Below are 23,537 nucleotides of genomic sequence, written 5' to 3'. Positions count from 1 at the left end.
TTATTGGCTAAAGGGATATGTTAGATAGTAATGGAACTAAATCTGGGCCTGAAATTTTTAGGCTAGAGCGGTCTAAATGATAGGAAGAGTCAGAAGTGCTGCTCCTGGTCTGAATCGGGGAAGGCCTGATTGAACAACCAGGTTTTGAGTCTTTTCTTAAAAGTGACCGGGCAATGTTCAAGCCGAAGGTCTGGAGGAAGAGAGTTCCAGTGTTTTGGCCCAGAGGCTGAAAGGGCTCTCATTCCTAAGGTTGTTTTTAGAAAGGGAACCTGGAGTGTGTCTTTGTATGCTGATCTTACCGGCCTGGAAGGTAAGTGAAGTCTAAAAGGGATCTTGAGTTCCAAAGGTGTGATGTTGAATATTGCTTTATGGGTGACGGTTAGAGTTTTGAACAGGATTCTGTAGTTGATAGGGAGGCAATGAAGATTCCTCAGGATGGGAGTGATGTGATGTCCCATTTTTTGGATCTGGTTAGAATTCTGGCTGCGGCATTTTGCACCATCTGTAATGGCTTGATAGAATTTGCAGGGAGGCCGATCAGAAGAGAGTTGCAATAGTCTATTTTTGAGAAGATGATTGCCTGAAGTACTGTCCGGAAGTCGTGAAAGTGGAGGAGGGGTCTCAGCCGTTTTAAAACTTGGAGTTTGAAAAAGCAGTCCTTGGATGTGTTGTTGATGAAGGTTTTGAAGTTGAGTTGTTTATCCATGAGGACTCCCAAATTTCTGACTTGGGCGGAGAAAGTGGGAAGGGTTGCAGGATGGTTTGCAGGATAGGTGTTGGGCAGAGTGCAATTGCCGTCGTGAGAGATGAGAAGATATTCCGTCTTTTTAGTGTTCAGGATCAAGTTGAGGCTTGATAGCAGGTTGTTTATGGACTTGAGGCAGGTGTCCCAGAACTCGAGGGTTTTGTTTAAAGATTCGGTGATAGGTAAGAGAATTTGTACGTCGTCTGCGTACAGATAGAAAATTAGATTCAGATTGGAGAGGAGATGGCAGAGTGGGAGAAGGTAAATATTGAAGAGTGTTGGGGATAGTGACGAGCCTTAGGGAACTCCCAGAGTAGAGAAGACGGGTAGGGACTCTTCCTTGTTGATTTTGACCTTGTACGTCACGTGTGACGTCACGACGTTTGGCGTCACGGCATGTGACGTCACTTCTTGAGTGGCCAATTGCACGCACAGGGGCCGCTTTCGCCCGTGCGATGCGTCCATCTTTGCGGGCAGCTGGAGGCAGGGGAACCGCGGTCCCTCATCACCGATATCCGACTCCGGAGGGGGGCTGCAAAAAAAGTAAGTCGCTTCGTTGCTTTTCACTGCCCGTCCTCTCTCCCCTCCTCCCGAAAAGCAAGGCTGCTTTTCACACCTTGTTTCGGGAGGAGGGGAGAGAGGACTGGCAATCCCGAGCGTAGGATTGCCCGTCCTCTCTCTCTTGCTACTTTTTTTTTTTTTCGTTTTTTCCGCTTTCGTTACTTGCTTCGGGAGGAGAGGAGAGAGGACTGGCAATCCCGAGCATAGGAGAACCGTCCACTTCCTGGTACCTGTCATTTCAAATGTCATTTGAAATGACAGATACCAGCGTGTCCGTGAAGCGTTAGGCCAGCGCACCCAGGATACTGTATAGCGCTCTATACAGTAAAATGGGTTGCGCGAGCCTAACGCTTCACGGACGCTTCTTAGACGCAGCTTGCATTTGCAAGCTATTTACATATAGTATCGAGCAGTAGGTGAGCTGGACTGTGCGTGCGGCAACTGCGGGTGCGCCTGGCACTAACGCAGCTCTCCCTACCGCTCCTTACTGTATCAGTCTGACAGAGCTGTTTCAGAGTATATGGCATTTTGCAGAGATATAATAGTCCTTTACAAGTAAACCTGAACAGACAATTGAAAATATATTCAGCAAGGAAAACAACTATAAATATGATAACATAATTTATTGCAAACACTTAAGAAATATATCAGAAAGAATCAAAAAGATGTTTGAATGTTATAACTCCTGAGGCAGCTTAAGGGAGTGAAACATGGCTTATGTCAGAGTTTTGCCTTTAACAATGGCATCTTTTGAGAATAATTGCTTAACACCAAGTTAAGTAATTGTATATATATTTATAAATCTTGGTGTCAAAAGACTATTTTTTGAAAGTTGTTTCTAAGTAAAAAGATATAATTAAGACTTCTGATGTTTCTAAATTGCAAACATAAGTGCTTATTCTTCAGACAATTAGGTGTATTTGGAGGGTCCTGGAAATAGGCGTTTTGTCAGTGTTTTTCACATTGTGAACAATACCTCTAGGTGCATTTTTAGGTTGATTTAATTCTATAAAAGAGAGAACTATACAAAAGCTTACAACAAATTCAAAACAAAACAAGAGTGAGGGTGGAGAAGAGAGGCCTTGGCATCAGGAGGGGCAGGGTGAAAATGTGTGTATGGTGCTGAGATGTGTGTGTGTGTTGTAGGATGGGTGTATGTGGATAGGGAGGTTAGCAAGGTATGTGAGCATATGAAGTTGGAGGAGTGGCAGTGTGTATGAGTATATGTGGTTGGTGGGGTGGCTAGGGATTGGCGGTAGGGATGGGGTGGCAGGGGAAGGGATGTGTGGCTGGGGGAAAAGGGAGGTGTAGTTGAGGGGGATAGGGATTGGGTATGTATATAGCTTGGGTGGAGGCTGGTGTGTGGATATGTGACACTCTCCCTTCACACTTCCCCTTCCCCGCTTCAATTCCTCCACTCTACCTTTCTACCCTCCCCATTTCCCACTCTTCACTCACTTCTACCTGCTGGTTCTCCTCCTCCAACATTGACTGTTCTTAGGACGGTGGGACTTGGGCTCCCCACCAGTCTGCTCCTCCCATGTTGATATCCTATATGTTTTGCTTTTCTTCATAGCTGCCAGGGGTTTTTTCCTCGGTCATTGCAGATCTTGATAGGGAATCATAAATCTCAGCTCCTTTTGGGGTTCAATATGTGTGTGCTCTTAACCCCACTGGTAGCTGTCGCTGTTGTGCAGTGGCTAGGATTGCCTCAAAATGGCAGTGTGCCCTGCTCCTCTTGATTCTGTCTAAACAGATTTGCTGATGGCAGCCACATCTAAAATTTGTCCCTCAGCCATAGATCTATTGCTTTGCTTTTGGAGATTGTTGGTGGACTTTGTTTCTATTCCTGAGAAGCCAAAGCAATAACGGCTTGAGTAATACATGGCTGGAATTTATTAGTTCTCAGAAAACAGGTTAGATGCCTATTGCAACAAGTCTAACTGTGAAGATTTAAACACAGCTTCAGTGATAGGGAATCATACATCTCAGCTCCCTTTGGGGTTCAATATGTGTGTGCTCTTAACCCCACTGGTAGCTGTCGCTGTTGTGCAGTGGCTAGGATTGTCTCCATTCTGGGGCTGTAGAAAGTGTCACCAGATCTGGGTATTGAACCCAGAGTTCAAAATGGCAGTGTGTACTAGGGATGTCATCGGGTGCCCGATCATTTGCGCTTTCGGGTTCGTCTGGCCGCAGGAAAATCTCATTTTCCTTAGTAAAAAATCGTATTTTGGCTTAGTGCGCGCTAACTCCCGTTAGCATGCACTAACAAAAAGTAACAAAAAATAACAAAAAATAAATGTTTTTTTGTTAGTGCGCGCTAATTCCTGTTAGCGCGCACTAACCCGAAAAACAATTTTCACGAAAATTCGGGGGAAAAAGTGATCGTATCACATTTTAGCCAATATATAACAAATTAAGAAATATCGTACGATATTTCAATTCTTTATAAAAACGATTCACATCCCTAGTGTGCACTGCTCCTCTTGATTCTGTCTAAACAGGTTTGCTGATGGCAGCCACATCTAAAGTTTGTCCCTCAGCCATAGATCTATTGCTTTGCTTTTGGAGATTGTTGGTGGACCTTGTTTCTATTCCTGAGAAGCCAAAGCAATAACAGCTTGAGTAGTACATGGCTGGAATTTATTAGTTCTCAGAAAACAGGTTAGATGCCTATTGCAACAAGTCTAAGCTGTGAAGATTTAAACACAACTTCAGTTGCAAAATGCTATCCTAGTTAAAAGAAAAATAAAATATATGTGTTCATGACTACAGTACTTTTTAAATCATATTTTGAGTGACATGTTAATTTTATTTTAACATCTCAAGGGCAGTTTACTCTTTTGTGTTTCAAAAAGTTCAATTTATTCATTCAAAAATTTATAAACTGCCTATATCAAATAATTTGTACTAAATGACAGTGCAACATCATCTTATACAATATAAACAATACAATTTACATAAAACAGCAAGTGCCAAACATTAATTGTAAAGATTGTTAAAATGCACTGTGGAAAACAAATTTTAAAAGCAACAAAGGCCCTATTAAAGTGTTCATGGCTGTGTGCAGGTTAGCGCATGGTTGTGTGCAGATTTTTGTGTGTACAAGTTTCCTACCAACTTAACAAGGAGTTTAACACACATAAAATGTGTACATAAACAGGAGTAAAACTATTTGCACAAATTAGTGCTCTTCCATTCAAATCCCAAGGTATTAGCTATCACTCCCCAGCGCAGAGAGGTGTGTAGGCTACCAAAATGATAAGGGGAATGGAACAGCTCCCCTATGAGGAAAGACTAAAGAGGTTAGGACTTTTCAGCTTGGAGAAGAGACGGCTGAGGAGGGATATGATAGAGGTGTTTAAAATCATGAGAGGTCTAGAACGGGTAGATGTGAATCGGTTATTTACTCTTTCGGATAATAGAAAGACTAGGGGGCACTCCATGAAGTTAGCATGTGGCACATTTAAAACTAATCAGAGAAAGTTCTTTTTCACTCAACGCACAATTAAACACTGGAATTTGTTGCCAGAGGATGTGCTTAGTGCAGTTAGTGTAGCTGTGTTTAAAAAAGGATTGGATAAGTTCTTGGAGGAGAAGTCCATTACCTGCTATTGATTAAGTTGACTTAGAAAATAGCCACTGCTATTACTAGCAACAGTAACATGGGATAGACTTAGTTTTTGGGTTCTTGCCAGGTTCTTATGGCCTGGATTGGCCACTGTTGGAAACAGGATGCTGGGCTTGATGGACCCTTGGTCTGACCAAGTATGGCATGTTCTTAGGTTTAACTCATCTTTTTTTAAATGCTGAAAATGTAACTCCTGGTTAGAGATGGAGTAAGGTTTCTGGGGCCAGTGGTACTTTATGGGACTGAATTTGTAGTTTGTGGTACAGGGGTTCTGTACTCAGGATTTATGAGCATAAAATAAGATTTGTGCATAAATCATGTTTTGTGCACAGAGAACATGCTTTGTGCACATATTATATTCAGGTTATCACACTTTTAACTTCTGATGCGTTGGCATACTATTAGCTTATTGTGTTAAATCATTTTTAGCACCTGAGTGAAAAAACATCTGAGCTGAAATTCAGCGCACATTTTCCCTCACATCTTATTACATCAGAGCCAAATGGCCAATGGCATAAGTATATAATACGCCAATGACTGTGTTTGTGGCAGTGGGCTTTTTTGCCAAGTAGTTGCCTTGCTGAGAATTAGAGGTCCTGAGCCACACTTGAGGGCATTTGATGATTAGACAAAGGTAGTTTGCTTATTGAAATAGTAATCCAATAATGCCTAATGCCAAAAGCACTAACACTTAAACAGTAGTCAGATGTTATTGCTAGGGTGTGCTTACTTGTTTGATGAGACATATAATGTAATATGGGTGTATGCGCACTCCTGTTTAGGTTAAGGAGTTCATCCCCTTTTTTTCTTTATTTACAGCCATCCCAATGTGGTGCCAGTTAGAGATTGTGATTGGGAATGAACTAATAAACCTAGGCCTCAGGCAAATGGAAGGTGCCAGATTTGTATGTATGATGCAAGTATTCTTCAGAAAAATGGGTGGCAGGGTTTAATCACTAATGATGGGTGAGCCAGTTTGGAACTTCTCTTTCAACAAAAAGGAACTGTAGAACTAGCGGTCATAATGAAACACTGGCTTAGCCGACACAGAGTGACACCTCATCCCAAATATGCTGACGTGCCCTGCAGTGAAGAGAATCCTTACGGGGAGAATTCTAAGGAAGCAGTGGCTCAAATTAAGGACCACTGTGCTCTGCCTCAAACGCTCTCCACTGCTGCTCCGTAGGAGATATTCAAGTGGGGTGTCAAGGAGACACATCTGTCATCAGAAAAGTCGTAGTCCCTCATCCTAGAATAACAGAGGGCCACAAAACCACTGCCCCACTAGCCCAGCCAAAACCCAGGGATGGGGGTTTTGATTGCAACCTGGAAAACAGACAGAATCCCAGTATCAGTGCCAGAAGCCTTCCTTTGGGCGAAGGCTGAGATTTTATGTAAACCATTGGCCTAGTATAACCTCAGAATCTTATGTTCTTAATCAGAAATGAATACAGATTGCATCTATTGGAAAAACTACCAAATTGCCCTCCAAGAAGCTCTTGGTTTGTTTCTCAACATTGGAAACTACTACAGGAGAGCTCTCCTCCCTTTTAGAAACCAATGTGGTAAAACCTGTTCCACCAGGGGAAAGGAGATGGGGATTTTATTCCAAGTACCTCCTGATTTAAAAAAATAAACAGGGGGACTCCATCTCAAACAAATTCCTGGTAAAGGGAAATTTCAAGATGGTTTCCCAGAGCATATTAATTCCCTTCTTGAAAAGGGGGATTGGCTATGCTTCCTGGATTTAAATGATGCCTACACCCACATAGAAATATTTCCAGGTCATGGGAAGTATCTCAGATTTGTAGTAGGAAAACACTAAATCTCATACGTCCGATTGACCTAGTATTAGCAACACATGTATTCACAAAATGTCTTGGAGAGGTTGCGCTGATTATACACATACGGGCGGATTTTAAAAACCCTGCTCGCGTAAATCCGCCCGGATTTACACAAGCAGGGCCCTGGCGCGCCTATTTTGCATAGGCCGCCAGCGCGCGCAGAGCCCCGGGATGCGTGTAAGTCCCGGGGGTTTTTTAAGGGGGCGTGTCGGGGGCGGGGCCGAATGACGCGACGTTTCGGGGGCGGGACGTGGCATTTCGGGGGCGGGACCGGGGACGTGGTCCAGGCCTCTGGACCAGCCCCCAGGTCGGATGACGGCGCGCCAGCAGTCCGCTGGCTCGTGTAGATTTACGTCTGCTTCTAGCAGGCGTAAAACAAAGGACAAAGGTAAGGGGGGGGTTTAGATAGGGCCAGGGGGGTGGGTTAGGTAGGGAAAGGGAGGGGAAGGTGAGGGGAGGGCAAAAGAAAGTTCCCTCCGAGGCCGCTCCGATTTCGGAGCGGCCTCAGAGGGAACGGAGGCAGGCTGCGCGGCTCGGTGCGCGCAGGCTGCCCAAAATCGGCAGCCTTGCGCGCGCCGATCCAGGATTTTATAAGATACGCGCGGCTATGCGCGTATCTTATAAAATCCAGTGTACTTTTGTTTGCGCCTGCTGCGCGAACAAAAGTACGCGATCGCGCTTTTTTTAAAAATCTACCCCATATTGGATAGACATATATTTCCCTACTGGATGATTGACTGATCAAGAGCATATCTCTAGGAGATGATGCCATAGAATCAATGAGCAAAACTATCAGAGTGTTGGAGTTGCTAGGGTTTATCATAAATTATTACAAATCCCAATCCATTGTTTTCTGGTACACCAGTCCAGAATGACTGGGTTGGTCCCCTTCCAGCTGATGGAGGCAGAGTGCACTTTTTTAAAAATCTATAACATCACAACATAAATCCTTGAGTCTCAGAGCCTTCTCATCAGCAGGTCCAGCTCTCTGGAACTCGATCCCACCTGATTTGAGACAAGAGCCATGCTCTTTAACATTTAGGAAAAGACTAAAAACTTGGCTTTTCAAAAAAGCATTTCCAAGCCTTGAATAAAACCTCCTCTCACTAGCACTATCTCGTATGCAATAATGGAATGTAAACACGAATCAACCAACCTCAAACCCTCTCTCACTAATTCCTGCTGAATATTTATCATACTATTACCATTCACAACTGTGTCATATTTATTCATTTGATTACCTATGTACTGTTTCATAGTCTTATTTTTTCACTTGCTATTCTAATGTATCAATAGGCTGAAATGTAAATATTGTGCTGTTCAATTTCTCCCCTTCCATCCCAAGTTTATTTTCCTTGTTTTTTGTAACTTTCCCTCTCCCTTTTTCTGATTCACTGTATTTAAAGTTCAAGGTTCTTATTGAAAATATTATTTTTTACGTTACGTTATGCTTTACACTCCTTGTTATTTGTAAACCGGGTTGATGTGATGCCTATCATGAAACTCGGTATAACAAAAACAATAAATAAAATAAAATAAAATAAATCACTAGTACATATATGGAGCTTGGAGCCAGTATACTACTGCTAAAGCATATAGCTAAAGTTTCTCAGTGACTTTTGACAAGAAGTTATTACTGAATTTAAAAAGACTGAAATTGTATTTCGGTCTATATGTTCTCTTCCATTTTGACGTTTGATGGAATTGATGTTGACAAGCCCGTAACTTAGGTGTAATTACTTAAGCTGTAGGTTAAGGGGCAGATTTTAAAAGCCCTACGTGCGTAAATCCAGGAGGATTTACGCGCATAGGGGGGTTATGCATGCCAGGCCTATTTTCAAAAGATCCGGCGGCACACATAAAGCCCCGGAACGCGTGTAAGTCCCGGGGCTTGAAAAAATGGGCGGTCCAGGGGTGGGGCAGGGCGAGGCGGAGGCATGGCCAGAGGCCTCTGCAAGGCCTGGGTCGGGGGATCGCGTGCTGGAAGTCCGCTGGTGCGTGCAAGTTAGGCAGGCGTAACTTGTGAAATAAAAGTACGGGGGGGGGGGGGGGCGGGACAAGTAGGGGAAAGGAGGGGAAGGTGGGGTGGGAAAGGAAAGTTCCCTCCGAGGCCGCTCCGATTTCGGCCTCAGAGGGAACGGGGAAAGCCAGCTGGTCTCCCCAAGGGCTCGCTGCACGTACGGTGTACTAGTGTGCACCCCTTGCACATGCCGAAGCCTGATTTTATAACATGCATGTGGCTGCGTGTGCATGTTATAAAATCGGGCGTTAATTTGTGCGCGCTGGGTAGCGGGCACAAATGTAGGCCGCGTGCGTACATTTTAAAATCTGGCTCTAAGAATAAACAACAAAGAATCGCATCCAGTCCTCACAGATCTAGGAGTCCCACAAGGTTCCTCACTTTCACCCACCCTCTTCAATATCTACCTCCTCCCTCTCTGCCACCTACTCTCAAACCTCAAGCTTACACACTACCTCTATGCAGACGACATACAAATCCTTCTCCCGATCTCAGAATCCCTTGAAAAAACCATCACATACTGGAACGAATGCCTACAGCCGATTAAAAACATTCTCTCAAACCTCAACCTAATATTGAATGACAATAAAACCGAAATGCTCATTGTCTCCCAGGATCCCCTTACAATCTCATCAAACCTCTCTCATAACTCAAATAGCAAGTTCTCACCCGACGTCAGAGACCTTGGAGCCTGGCTAGACAACCATCTAAACCTAAAAAAGTTCGTAAACACTACCACTAAGGACTGCTTTTACAAACTGCAAGTCCTTAAAAAACTTAAACCCCTCCTCTACTTCTCGGACTTCAGGCTCGTACTGCAATCCATCATACTATCAAAGCTCGACTATTGCAACTCCCTTCTGCTAGGTCTACCCTTCAACACCATCAAACCATTACAGATGGTACAGAATTCCGCTGCTAGAATCCTTACAAGTTCTAACAAAAAAGACCATATCACCCCAATCCTTCGTAACTTACATTGGCTTCCCATCAAATATAGGATACTCTATAAGATACTCACAATAGTACACAAAGCAATATACAATCTGGCTCCTATCATGCTAAGCACTCAACTTCAACCGCATACATCTTCCAGACCAATTAGAAGCGCATACAAAGGAACACTGCATGTCCCACAAGTAAAATCAGCATTGAGCAAACGAGCATTATCTTCAGCTGGACCCCACCAGTGGAACGCTCTCCCCCCAGATCTAAGACTAGAACCCAGTCATCAAGAGTTCAAAAAAAGACTGAAGACCTGGCTTTTCCAACAAGCCTTCCCAGATTCTCAATGATACTTAGACAAGAGGACTTCCTAAATAATAGTATCCCTAAATTATCGACATCTCACCAATTCCTACTATCAGGACTCCACAACTGCTCAATCAATTTTTGAATCCATAAGTTCACTATATTACTCTTATTGTATCTATATGGTAGATTTGACAGGTCATCTCTACTACGTTAAATAGTTAAATTGTATGTACATATTATATTATATTATATTTATTATTACTATGTTAAATTGACATCCGGTTTTATTGTTCCTTATGTTCTACAGTTCTATGTAAAGCCCCCATCCGCTGTTGGGCAGTTCATCGTTTTTTGTAAACCGGAGTGATTTGTAATTCCCACAAGAACTTCGGTATATAAAAATTAAAAATAAATAAATAAAAAAATAGTATGAAGCTGCTTTTTAAATTTTCATTTGCTTAGACATCTTAAACCATTTTTAAGTGAATCCGATTTTAAAACTGTTTTGCATATACTTGTAATTTCCACTGTTGACTACTGCAATTGTTTGTATATCGGTGTGTCACTGTCAGCACTAACAGCTCTTCAACGTATATAAAATGTGGCAGTAAGGATTGTTTCAGGTATGAGTATTCAAAACATATAATTCCTGTATTTGCTCATTTACATTGGTTATCCATCATTTGGATGGTAAAGTTTATGATAATTTTGTTAGTTTTTTAAAGTCATTCAAGACTTACCCCTATTTTTTTTTAGGTCTTTTTAAAATATTTATCACCCTGTTGGTGTGCTAAGGTCCACTTCTCAAAATTTACTGGTAGTCTCATTGGTTTGTCAGGTGAGACTTGCAGAATTGAGAGACAATTGTTTTATGTGACTGGGCATTGTTTATGGAATAAGCTACCTGAAGAGATCAAAGCCGAAACTTCTATTATTAGACTTAGGAAGGTATTGAAGGCTTATTTATTTCAACAGGTATTTGGGTAGACATTTGATTTAATATTCCTATGTGCTGTCACTGTATTTTAAATAAGAAGATTGTAATATAATTTTATCTTAATGCTAGGCAGAGTATATCTTCACAATAAATTTTCCCACAGGATCTGTTGATTGATTACCTGCTGGATGACATGTAAATTAATATATTAATTATTTATGTTTTATTAGATTTAATGTTTTATTTTATGTCCATTGTTCTTATTATTTATCTACTGATTTTGTATTGTTGTTTTATGAATTTTTATGGATGTATGGTTATAACCTACCTCATCCTGTAGATATGTGGGCTATACATTTTTAAATAAATAAATAAAACTACCAAATATCAATACATTGTTAACTGAAATATTATATAAAATATATATAAAAAGGAGAAAATCCTCATGATCAAAATGTCAGAAGATTAAAAATTCGCCTTTCCTCTCTAGTGCTCTCAGAAGCTAGTCAGGAAATGTATTTAGTCCAATAAAAGGTTTTGCTTACTTTTATTTCTGTGCATCTAGGTGGACAAACAGGACAACCACTGCTGAATTGACTTGGTTATTTAATATGAAAATATTTCTGTGCCTAACCTATGCAATATTTATTTATACTTTAGGCAGGGGTGATATCACCTACTGATCTGGATGTGGTGATGTCAGAGGGACTTGGAATGCGCTATGCTTTTTTAGGCCCTTTTGAAACTGCACACCTCAATGCCGAAGGTAAGAATTTTTTTTTTTTTTTAGCTAAAACTGAACCTTGGTACAATATTTGTATTCAATTCAGACCTTACTATTTTCAAGTAATTCCATCTCCAGTCCCTTAGAAAAGATGTAAAATATATTTAGAAACTTTATATATTTTCTATGTATGGTAGTAAAAATATTTAAAGGATATTTTAAGTCCCTTAAAGGAAATTAAAATAAATAAAAATAAATAGAGATGAAAGCTTTTCCAAGAGTGTATGTTTTATCACAGACTCACACTGTCGCTGAATTTTCTTTTAACTGCTGTGATATGTGTAAAACTAAGGATTCAGATTGAGAGCGTTAGCTGCTAAATTATGATGGTCCCTTGTCTATGTTTGTCCTCAGAATGTTGACTTGCCTTATCGTAGGATCCTCCTACGAAGCTTTCAGTTGTTCTTTTAGAAACAGCCAGCCATGCGTGTAACCTTTTGAAAATCTGCCCCATAGTGTGTGAGGAAATGTGTGAGACTGAGTGTTTGTGTGTCAGCATGTGGGAAAGTGTGCATTTGACTGGGCATTTGAGTCAATGAGCGTCTGTGAAAGTGTGTGTGAGACTGAGTGTGTTGTCAGCATGTGAGAAAGTATCAATCAGTGAGCATGTATGATAGTGTGTGTGTGCGTGACAGCGTTTTTGTGCATGTCAGGAAGCATGTGTGATAGTGTGTGTGCGTAATTCGGGGTATGTATGAGTCTGTGAGTGTGTGAGACTGTGTGTATGTGTTAAGTATGTGTATATGAGAGCGAGAGGAGAAAGTCTGGGCACATCCCTCATTCCCATCCATCTCAGGGCTTTTGAAATAAAAAAAAATGTTCTGAGGCATTTTATTTATAAATTAATTTAAGAGTAGGTGATTTTTTTAATCTTTATTGGTTTTAATTTTTGGGTGTTTGATGTGTCTGCTGTTTTGAAATATTTTATTGGTGTTTGGAAAATCCTTTAAATTCAAACCAATCGTACCACTGGTCAATAATTCATATAACAGGTTTTTGCCAAGTATATATATATGTAGGCCCCTCACTCTAAGGGTCTGTAACATCATACAGACTCCTAAACGGTACGGGGCCACCTTACTTTAATTATAGCATCGTTTTTTTGAATTTTGCTTTTTATATTAAAACTTCCCAAAATTAGTCAGAATGTTCAATGATCGCTTTTACCACGTTCAGTCATCGCTTTTATAACATCAAATTTAGAGATACGAGAGGAACAATCACTACTCATCTGCTCCAATCTTGGTTGATCTCCCTCGCCCCGACAAGCGCGTGTTTCGAACAGAAAGTTCTGCTTGAGGGGGTTTCCTTCTGTATCTGTTTCTTAAACGATCTTCCCAACTTTGGTACTGCGATTTCCCATCTTCGGTATATCTCTTCTTGGCTTATTTAACGCATCTTAATTTCTCAGCAGCCCCATTGAGCCGCGTCTGCATTTAAAATGGCATACCGGCCAGAGTGATCCTGTTATAGCCAAGACCGGAAACTACGTCATCATGGGCAGTCTCCCCTCACGTCCGGCGTGTTCCTTCTTTCATACACACAATCACCAGGGCAATATTATTAATATTGAATGTCGAGAGACTTTCATCCTTTGATGATAGGGTTACATCACATCTCTTGTTGCCTATTATTACCATCAGTATCACCGCTTCTTTTTCTTTTTTCATTATTCAGGGTGGCCCTAGCAGGGCATCCTGCAGACCTCTATCACGTCCGCATCGACGTCATCAGGTTGCAACATCCGGGTATTCTTCGAGTCCTCTATCTCTGATTCTTTAATCTTGAAATGTTGATCCCCATCAAATGTTGATCCCCATGAAATGTTGATCAACATCAAACACCAAACCAGGTGCCCGTTGGTACCTGGTTTGGTGTCTGTTGGTTCCGCTGGGTCAAGTCCAGCCTGCAGCTAGGGATTCCTCCATGTATGAGGACTACCATCCTGCTTGTCCTAGGAGAAAGCACAGTTGCTTACCTGTAACAAGTGTTCTCCAAGGACAACAAGAGTTTAGTCCTCATGAAACCTGCCCGCCACCCCGCAGAGTTGGGTTCTTCTGGTTTGTTCTTTGTTATTGTATCTACATACCCGCATGGATGCAGGGATAGTGGTATGCTGGGCATGCTCAGTGTACCAGCCAAAGTTTCTAGAAACTTTGACAGACATTTTCCGTGCCGGGCTCCAACTGATGCTGTCACCCATGTATAAGGACTAACATCCTGCTGACCTATGAGAACACCTCTTACATGTGAGCAACTGCACTTTCTATTATGATTGATGTTTTGTACTTCTTGATTTTATTGTTTGTTTTATGAGAAATGGTGATATTTCTGTTTTTCCATTGATGTACTGCATCAGAGACTGGCTTGTTGTGGTTTCCAGTTCAGTTTTGTCTTCATGTTTCCATTTACACTTTATGGTCTCTTTATTTTGTATTTGGTAACGTCTGTCTGTGTTCTGCATGTGTAACTGAGCTGAGGCTAAAGGAACCCTAAAGTCTAAAGGATGGAAATGAAGAAAAGAGTGCATGGAGTAACTTGATGGTACAGCCAATAAGCCTTGGTTAATGCAACTCCATCATTGCTCTCTGCTTCAATGGCAGTGGGAAAAGAGGAATTGGATTCTTTCAGCAACTGAGGGAAACAAGTATGGGGGTAACTTGCTGATGCAATGGTTACTACCCTTAACCAATAAGACTGTTACTTTGATGCAACTCAAACATTGCTCTCTGCTTCAACGGCAAGGCATAACAAGGAACTGGATTCAATAACAATCAAAGAGGGCTAGTGTGGGAAACTGATAAGCATGGAGGGGTAATGGGGAACTGGATTCAAAGAGCAATCAACGAGGGCCCTGATTTTTATGGTCTGGGAAACATATAAGCATGGGGTAACCAACAAAGCTCAGCACAAACTACCATAAGCTTATATAAGCTTACTGGGCAAACTGGAAGGACCATTTGATTCTTTTCTGCTGTCATTTCTATGTTTCTATGATGGATTCTGCTAGTGTGCCAGCCAGTTGAATGGATGGAAGGGGGACCCCAGTTCAGTTTGCTCATCTCTGGTCTAGGGTATGCTGCTCTTCTTAATTATTTAGGAAAGTGTGGAATTTACATTAGAGATATTTTGGCTCCAGACCACATGATGGACCTTTCAAGGTTTGGCTTGGCATGCTTTTAGGAACTGTTGAAATACGTGCTGCACAGACAGTGCTCAAGGGTGTCGGGCATATAACCTGTGAACCTATTTTGAAAAAATCCCCCAGGCTGATATTTTTCTACAATCTGCCCCTGCTCTTATCCTTTCCTCTTTCCCCACTTCCTCAGATACTGTCTCCTTCACTGCTGCAGGCAATACTGGGGTCTAAGTTTACTTGGAGCCTTGCAGTTATTGTTCACCCCATGAGGGTAGTGTGATGTGATGCAAGAGACAACATCTGAGGGAAAAATGGAATGCAGTGGTTGAGCCAAAGAAAACTGCTGTGGTTTGGTGGATGGGGAACTTGAGGTGAAGAAAATACTGTGGTTTGGCTGGTAGGAGAGAGAGAAGAAAATGCTGTGGCTTGGTGAATGCTCTCATCACCAAACTTTCATCTGCTCCCTGATGAAATAAGCTTATTCATTGAAATTAGAGCTTTAATGGACATGAAAGCAAATGGCTATTAATGTGTCACTCTTAAATGAGTGTAAAATTAATTTCTGCTTGTCTACATTAAATATTTCATGGACTTTTTTGAAGATAAAATCTTTTAACCACTGTCCATGCATAGGTAGGCCCCATGGCTCAGGCTACAGCGCTGGAAACTCAAATGTGAGTTTCCTGTCCAGTGGCAATAGTTGGGATCAAGGCTACATGCTCAATCCTATGTAGAGGAGGGAAGGCAACTACTCCTACTGTAGCATTTCCAGCTTGCTCAAGCAGCAGTATTGAGGTTGAGTCTTGAAGAAATTGTTCCAGCAGCTCTCCTGGCCAGCAAGGGCACATACATTGCCCAGACATGTCATCTGAGGGTGGTGGGTGGGGGAAATGAAAAAAGAGGAAAAAAAATATGGGATAAAATATCATTGTCCATGAATGGTCAAATTCAAACCTTGGTGTACACTGGCTTTGGCATGTCAAAATTCCCACTGCAAAAATGAAATAAGATACCGTAAAATCTTCCAGATTTAACCTGGCAGTTAGGATATGTAAGGGAGATACCAGATATTCTACCACTGTATGCAACAAAATACTGACCTCAGAGGAACACAGACTTTAAAAGATGGATGCTGACACATATGTTCCAGCAAAGAAACACTGTCTCAGTAGAGAGAAACAAGATAAGAACTTTGACCAGCATAACAATGCTATCTAGCTATCAGATCAACTTGTTGATCCTTGCTAAATAAAAAAATAAGTGGCCCTAGCATAGCCAGGGCAGAAACTCAAAATAACTTAATCCCCTAGAGCAGAAAACACAGTCTGTCCAAGGACAGTTCATCAAACTGGAACAATAAACCACCCCAATGGAAGAGGGGGGGAAGCCTCTGAAAGTAAGAAAATTGCTGATATGGCAAGACAGTGCTGGTCAAGACGTGACCAGATACAGTCCAGAGTTGCCATGCGGCAGGAGCAGTGATTTCCCCCCCATGGAAAAGGGGAAGGTTAGTGATCTGAAATGTAGAGTCAACATCATCTGAAATGTAGAGTCAACACCACTGCATGAATGTGCATGAAGTTTTCACATATTCATCAGCTGATGGGGAAACAAGAAAAAAAAGAAGACCAAATGATGCATTGAGCTCTTCCTACTCTTCAGCAACAGCAGCTACCTGTTCAAAATCAACAGAGGAAAAGGCATCAGCCCAAGGCTGAGCAGCAGATGCAGCCTAAACCAGGCATCTGTTTTTGACAATTCTATGACCAGTCTCCCTGCCTCATCTGGTGAGAGGAAGAGTTAAGTCCTTCCTTCCAGTGTGGCTTCAGATTACCAAGACAAATGGTGACATATGACTACTGTTTAGCTTTCTTTTGCCCTCCTCCAATCCAACAGATTTGTCTTCAAATCCAGCTCTTCTCAGTCTGCCCAACTGCAGTTGGAACTGAAGTCTCTCCTCACTCAGAAGGCAGTTGAATCTGTACTCTCCCAGGAGCAAGGCCAGGGATTAGATTCATGGTACTATCCAATTTCCTGGAAATCAGGGGATTTGAGACCTATACTGGACTTAAGCAGACTGAACAAGTTGCTGGTTTGGGAGAGGTTCAAGATGAACTTGCTCCATACGATTCCCCTTTCATTCAACTGAGAGATTGATTTTGTGCATTGAATTTAAAATATGTTTTTTGCACACATTCCCATTGAAAATTTCTGAGGTTCATGATGATGGATGAATACTTCCAATATAAGGTGTTCCTCTTTAGCCTCTCAGTGGCGCTAAGGGTATTCACAAAATGTATTCTGGTAGAAGTGGCACAGCTTCATCGGCAGAAAGTCAGCATATTCCCATATCTGGACAATTGCTTGGTGATGGGTCCATCTCTGTAAGGTATTCTGGAGTCCCTCAAAAAGTCCATCCATCTCCATACCTGGGTTTCCTAGTCAACTTTGCCAAGTCAAATCTATTTCTGGCTGAAATAATTTTGTTCATCAGAGCCTGGAGAGAATAATTCTAGAAGAAAGTATTTCTCCCTGTCAAAAGGGCCACGTTGATGATGGACCTAGTAAGGGTTTCCTTCAACAGGGCTGAGGGTCAATAAAGTTGGTCCTGGTCCTTCTGGTCACATAGGAGATGCTGTGCATGTGGTACCTCTGACTCTTCCACACATGTGAGGTCTCCAAAGGTGACTGCAAAGCTAATAATATCAGTTCTTTCAAACTTTATCCCACCAAATCTCTGTTTCTTCCAGGATGAGAGCATCCCTTCAGTGTGGATCATTCCAAAAGTTCTAAAGGTTGGTCTCTTACTAAAGTATCATAGCATCAAATGAAGATTGGACATCCAAATAGCAGATGAAATTTAATATGGACAAATGCAAGGTGATGCATATAGGGAAAACTAACCCATGCTATAATTACACAATGTTAGGTTCCATATTAGGAGCTACCACCCAGGAAAAAGATTAGGCATCATAGTGGATAATACATTGAAATTGTTGGCTTAAAGTGCTGCGGCAGTCAAAAAAGCAAACAGAATGTTATGAATTATTAGGAAAGGAATGGTGAATAAAACAGAAAATGTCATAATGTCTCTGTATCGCTCCATGGTGAGACCGCATCTTGAGTACTGTGTACAATTCTGGTCACCACATTTCAAAAAAGTTGCACTAGAGAAGATACAGAGAAAGGCAACCAAAATGATAAAGGGAATGGAACGGCTTCCCTATGAGGAAAGGCTAAAGAGGTTAGGACTGTTCAGCTTGGAGAACAGATGTCTGAACAGGGGATATGTTAGACGTCTATATAATCATGAGAGGTCTAGAACGAGTAAATGTTAATCTCTTTGTTTACTCTTTCGGATATTTATTCTTTCAGATAATAGAAGGACTAGGGGACACTCCATGAAGTTAGCAAGTAGAACATTTAAAACAAATCTAAGAAAGTTCTTTTTCACTCAGTACACAATTAAGCTCAGGAATTTGTTGCCAGAGGATGTGGTTAGGGTAGTTAGATTTGGATAATTTCCTGGAGAAATCCATTAACTGCTATTAATCAAGTTGGCTTGATTACTGCTATTACTGGCTATTACTGCTATTACTGGCCATTAGTAGCATGGGATCTACTTAATGTTTGGGTACTTGCCAGGTACTTGTAACCTGGATTGGCCACTGTAGGAAACAGGATGCTGGGCTTGATGGATCCTTATCTGACCCAGTATGGCAACTTCTCATGTTCTTATGTTCTAATATGTGTACCGATTCCTCCACTAAGGGGTGTGGGGTGCAAACTTATGTTATGTGGACCCAAGGATGTAGTCTCCCATAGAGTCTTCTTTAAATCAGCCATCTAGAGCAGCAAGCAATTCACTATTCTCTGAGAGCTTCTTCTCATCTTCTTTTGTGAATCTTAATCTAGACAGACCACCAAATTCTTTACAATCCATGTTCTATATAAACAAATAGGGAGGTATGGGCTCTTTTGTTTTTTGCCAGGAGGCTATCCAAACTGGTCATGGGCAGGACATCACAATGGCCATTTTTAGGTGACCTATCTTCTGAGAATCCAGAATACATTAGCAGACTACCTCAGCAGAATGCCACAACTGTACAAGTGGTCCTTGGATCAAAGAGTTGCAGATGACTTGTTCTTCTCCATGTATCCAAGCAGCTACAGATCAATTCTCGATGCTTTTCTGCCCAACTTGAACTCTACACACACACACACACACCAATTCCTCTAATCACCAGAACTGTCCAGAAGGTCCTTTGGGACAAGATGGGTATAATCTTCATTGCAACAGCTTGGCTGTGACCAGTGTGGTTTCCATATTTCATTTATCGGTTTAATCTCTGATTCCATTGAGAATATCGCCAACTCTCATCACACAGGAAAATAGCAGTCTCTGCCATCCCAACCTTCCATCTCTGGCTCTCATGACATGGATGTTGAACACACAGTAACCTCCTCTCTGCTTCTTCTGAAGTAGGTGGAAGATATGCTGATTTCTGCTAAAAATATAGAGGTGTGAATCGTGTAATCGATCATCTTAACGATCGATTTTGGCTGGGGGGGAGGGAAATCTGATCGTCGAGTTGTTTTTTTTTCTAAAAATCGTTAAAAATCGTAAATCGGGGGAGGGCGGGAAAACCGGCACACCAAAAAAAACCCTAAAACCCACCCGAACCTTTAAAACAAATCCCCCACCCTCCCGAACCCCCCAAAATGTTTTAAATTACCTGGGGTCCAGTGGGGGGGGGGGTCCCGACGTGATCTCCTCCCGCTCTCTGGCCACCGCTGCATTGAGAAATGGCGCCGGTGGCCCTTTGCCCTGTCACATGATAAGGGCAAAGGGCCTTATCATGTGTCCCAGCGTTTGAAAAGTTGGTCAAAACCTTCTGTGTAAAAGTCTTTTGGCTGGCATCGTAACCAGCGCTTCACCTCTTGTTCCACTTCTTCATCGCTGGTGAAATGTTTACCACCGAGATGGCTTTTCAGTTTGCCAAACAAGTGAAAATTGCTGGGTGCCAAATCCGGACTGTATGGTGGATGTTCAAGAACTTCCCAGTGCAGGTTCGCAATTGTCTGACGAGTCTCATTCGAAGTGTGTGGTCTGGCATTATCATGAAGAATCAGCACTCCTCTTTTTTCCGGATCTGGGCGTTTTCTACGAATAGCTCCTTTAAGCTTTAATAGAGTAGCACAGTAGGAAGCCGAATTAACAGATTCACCACGCTTCTGAAAACTGGTTAAGAGTATCCCATCTCGGTCCCAAAACACAGTCAACATCACCTTTCCTGCAGAAGGCACAAGCTTGAACTTTCTCAGTGTTGGTGATAGTGGATGCTTCCACTGCATCACCAGTAACAATACGTGCCATCATTGATTCACCTTTGTTTGCATAACGGCAGAGATTTTCCAAACAGACACCCATCCGGTTGTTCTTATTGTCTTCGGTCAGCTGTTTGGGAACCCATCTTGCACAGACTTTGCGAAGTTCAATGCATCGTGCACTAAGGAATATGCTAATCCGTGAGAACACCCAATTTCTTTGGCAACTTCGTCAATTGTTACCCTCCGGTTAGCGCGAACCATCTCTTCAACCTGCTTCACAGTTGCCTCTGTCGCAGTCTCTACAGGTCGACCAGGTCTGGTTTCGTCATTCACGTTGGCACGTCCTTGTGCAAATTTATCGGTCCAGTTATAAATTGCTTTACGCAACAGACATTTCTCTCCATATACTGGATACATTTCTTTATGAATGTCTTTTGCCACTAAGCCCTTAGCCCATAAAAATCGGACAACAGCACGTTGTTCTTCGACCGTACAATCTGTCAACACGGCAGCCATTTTCCTTGTGTACACAGCCCCTGTGCATGCACAGTTTAAATAACTATTTATGTACATAAGCACTTCTAAGGTGCTGCCATCTATGGAATATGACAACATTACAGATATATGTTTTTATTACCTTAGTAGAGAGATTTGTGACTTACTTACTGACTTACCCTCGTATATTTACACAGATGTATATTTCTAAGGTACACACATTAACATAGGAAATTTTACTAGGCCCTTTTATTTTTCCATTGCTTAAGATAATTAGACTGCAAAGGTGCTTATTGCAGCATATAAAATAAGGCCCAGAGGGCACCTGGAGGATCCAAGATGTCTACATCAGTAACTCACAGATAAGGGCGTCCTCTTACCAATTTTCTCATTTGTGAATATGCTGCATTCTGCCCACAAATGGAGAGCCAGGGAGTGAGAAGCCCAGTTGCCTCCTTCCCAGGCCCCGTTACCGGCCCTATGGAAGTCTGCGTGAGTTGGGCATCTCTATCCCAGGAGTGGAGTCACTGGAGAGGTCTCGAAAAGGAGCGGAACTCGATCCTCTCCCTGACTCAATGCTATCTCTGTTCTCGGTCGATCCGATTGCATCTTCGAACCCTGCCCAGAACCTGATGCTGGAGGAGCAACGATACTCGGTGCAGGCCGATGATGTGGCGATGGCTAAGTCAAGTCACTCTGGGACCGTGAGTCTAGCAGAAGTTGGCTTGGAAATGCATTACATCTACGGCATCAAAGGGCAGCTGTCTGAGAGAGAGGCAGTTCGACGTAGAGAGGAGGAAAATGCTGAATTGGTGCAACTTTACAATCCTTACCTCTGGTAAGTCCTGCTACCTTTTCTCTTGAAACTATCTGGGAAGCTATTAAGACTTTGGATAATAATATATCTGCTCATTTAAGCCCTGTGGTTCGTTATTTGAATGATTTGGAAATTTGAGTAAAGTTATTGGCATCAGATAGAAAATCTCTAAAATAATTAAATACTTCTCTTAAACTGGAAGTGGCTAGTAATACTGCCTTGCAGCAAAATCTATTCAAAGAAAACCAGCAAGCTAGGGGGGAAAACCTTCGGTTTATTAATTTTCCTAAGGATCCTGCTATACCCCCTAAAGACATGCTGAGCCAACTTGCCTATTACTTTGAGGGCTATTTACCACCTTATTAAAAAAAACCCCCACTAATGGATAAGAACATGCAAGTGTTGTCTCTGATTAGACCACCTAACTTAAATTTACCTACAATTTTGGAATCCTCAGTGTCTGATATAGTCACTCCACTACTTTAGTGGTTGTTTTTCTCTTAGAATCAGATACAGAGTAGGTTCTAAAGCTTTTCTTTCGTCTTCATTTGGAATTGTTTTTGAGCCTTAAAATTCAAGTTTTTCCAGATATATCTAGACAAACTCAGAGGAAGAGGAGGAAATTTTTGTTGTTAAGACCTCGAGTTTTGGAATTGGGTGCTTTATTTGTTCTCTAATTCTCCTGTAAAAGTCATAAAATATCAGAGTATTTCCTATGTTTTTTTCCATTCCTCATAGCTTGTTTCATTTCTGAGTGACAAACTCCCTCAGTCAGCGGATACGCCCCCTCTACTATCTGAGAATGCCTCAGAATACCAGTCATAATCTGAATAAGCTAAAAAATATCCTCTGTTCCTAGTTTTCTTTATATACTGACATTGGGATATCATTCCCTTCTCTTTTTTTCCCTTCAGTTGTGTTAGGATCTTCTTTATTGAGGACTTAGAATGTAGTGAGACAGGAGAATTATGTTTTTTTATTGTTGATATTTTCATATGTATGCTTCACTGTCTTAGTGTTTTCCCATTCACGTTAAATCTTGAAGTATATTTAAAAATGAATAAATTAAAAATTAAAAAACAAATAAGGCCCAGAGGAGAAATCCAGCTTCCACTTGTTAACAGTCATAAACCTGAGAGAGTAACCAGGATTTCATTGCTGTATGGAACTTCATGAAATTATCTTCTGCACAGATGTCATAATGTAGAGCGTTCCAGAGCAATCAAGTGAAAGAAGTTCTCAACTTGGTGTGGAACCAATCTGATTCCTTCTCCTATGGCCCAATGGACTTGCTTCATTATCTGTTCTTTTTCTCATCCTCAAGCATTAATACCTCTTCAGGCAAGGTTTATCTCAGTACCATTGTGGCTTATCATCAGCAGGTGGAAGGGGCTCTAATCTTTCTCCACCCTTTGGTATCCAAATTCATGAAAGGATTATGGCATTCCAGACCACTGGTCAGTAAACCTCCAGTTTCTTGGGATTTCAGTGTAGTCCTAGCTCAATTCATCAAAACATTCAAACTGCTCGAGTTGGTGGACATCAGGTTTCTTACCTGGAAAGTTTTGTTTTTTGTGGCCATCATGTTGACACAAAGGGGGTAATTTTCAAAAGGAGTTACATGCGTAAATGTAGCTACTATTGTAGCAATTTTCAAAAGCCATTTACTCAAGTAAAGTGCACTTATGTGAGTAAATCCTATAGACAAGTCAATGGCATATATTGTAGCAATTTTCAAAAACCCACTTACTCAAGTAAAGTGAATTTACTCCAGTAAACCTGGTTTTTACTCGAGTAAATGCTTTTTAAAATCAGGCCCAAAGTGTACACAAGTTTCAAGCTGTGGTTTCATATTCACAAAACCTGCAGTTTTTCATAATAGAATGAACCCACCCCAAGTTCCTTTCCAAAGTGGTATCTGCATTCCACATTAATCAAGCTATTGTGCTGCCTTCATTTTTTTCAAGACCACATGCGCA

At 41.6% G+C, this 23,537-nt stretch overlaps 1 protein-coding gene and 1 long non-coding RNA gene across 4 annotated transcripts in view; one reads left to right on the top strand and one right to left on the bottom strand.

Moving 5' to 3' along the window:
* The window catches only part of LOC115092045, a 298,722-nt gene that overhangs the window by 135,709 nt on the left and 139,476 nt on the right, over positions 1-23,537 (bottom strand). The window lies entirely within an intron of this gene.
* The window catches only part of CRYL1 (crystallin lambda 1), a 267,609-nt gene that overhangs the window by 222,814 nt on the left and 21,258 nt on the right, over positions 1-23,537 (top strand). The window contains exon 6 of the mRNA XM_029602510.1: positions 11,653-11,758. Within this exon, the coding sequence (XP_029458370.1) occupies positions 11,653-11,758 (106 nt within the window). The remainder of the gene's footprint in view (positions 1-11,652; positions 11,759-23,537) is intronic.

Source organism: Rhinatrema bivittatum, chromosome 5, assembly GCF_901001135.1.
Source record: "Rhinatrema bivittatum chromosome 5, aRhiBiv1.1, whole genome shotgun sequence".
In the NCBI taxonomy this organism is placed as follows: Eukaryota; Metazoa; Chordata; class Amphibia; order Gymnophiona; family Rhinatrematidae; genus Rhinatrema; species Rhinatrema bivittatum.
The sequence above is the reverse complement of the archived record's forward strand: the minus strand, read 5'-3'. Positions and strand labels throughout refer to the sequence as shown.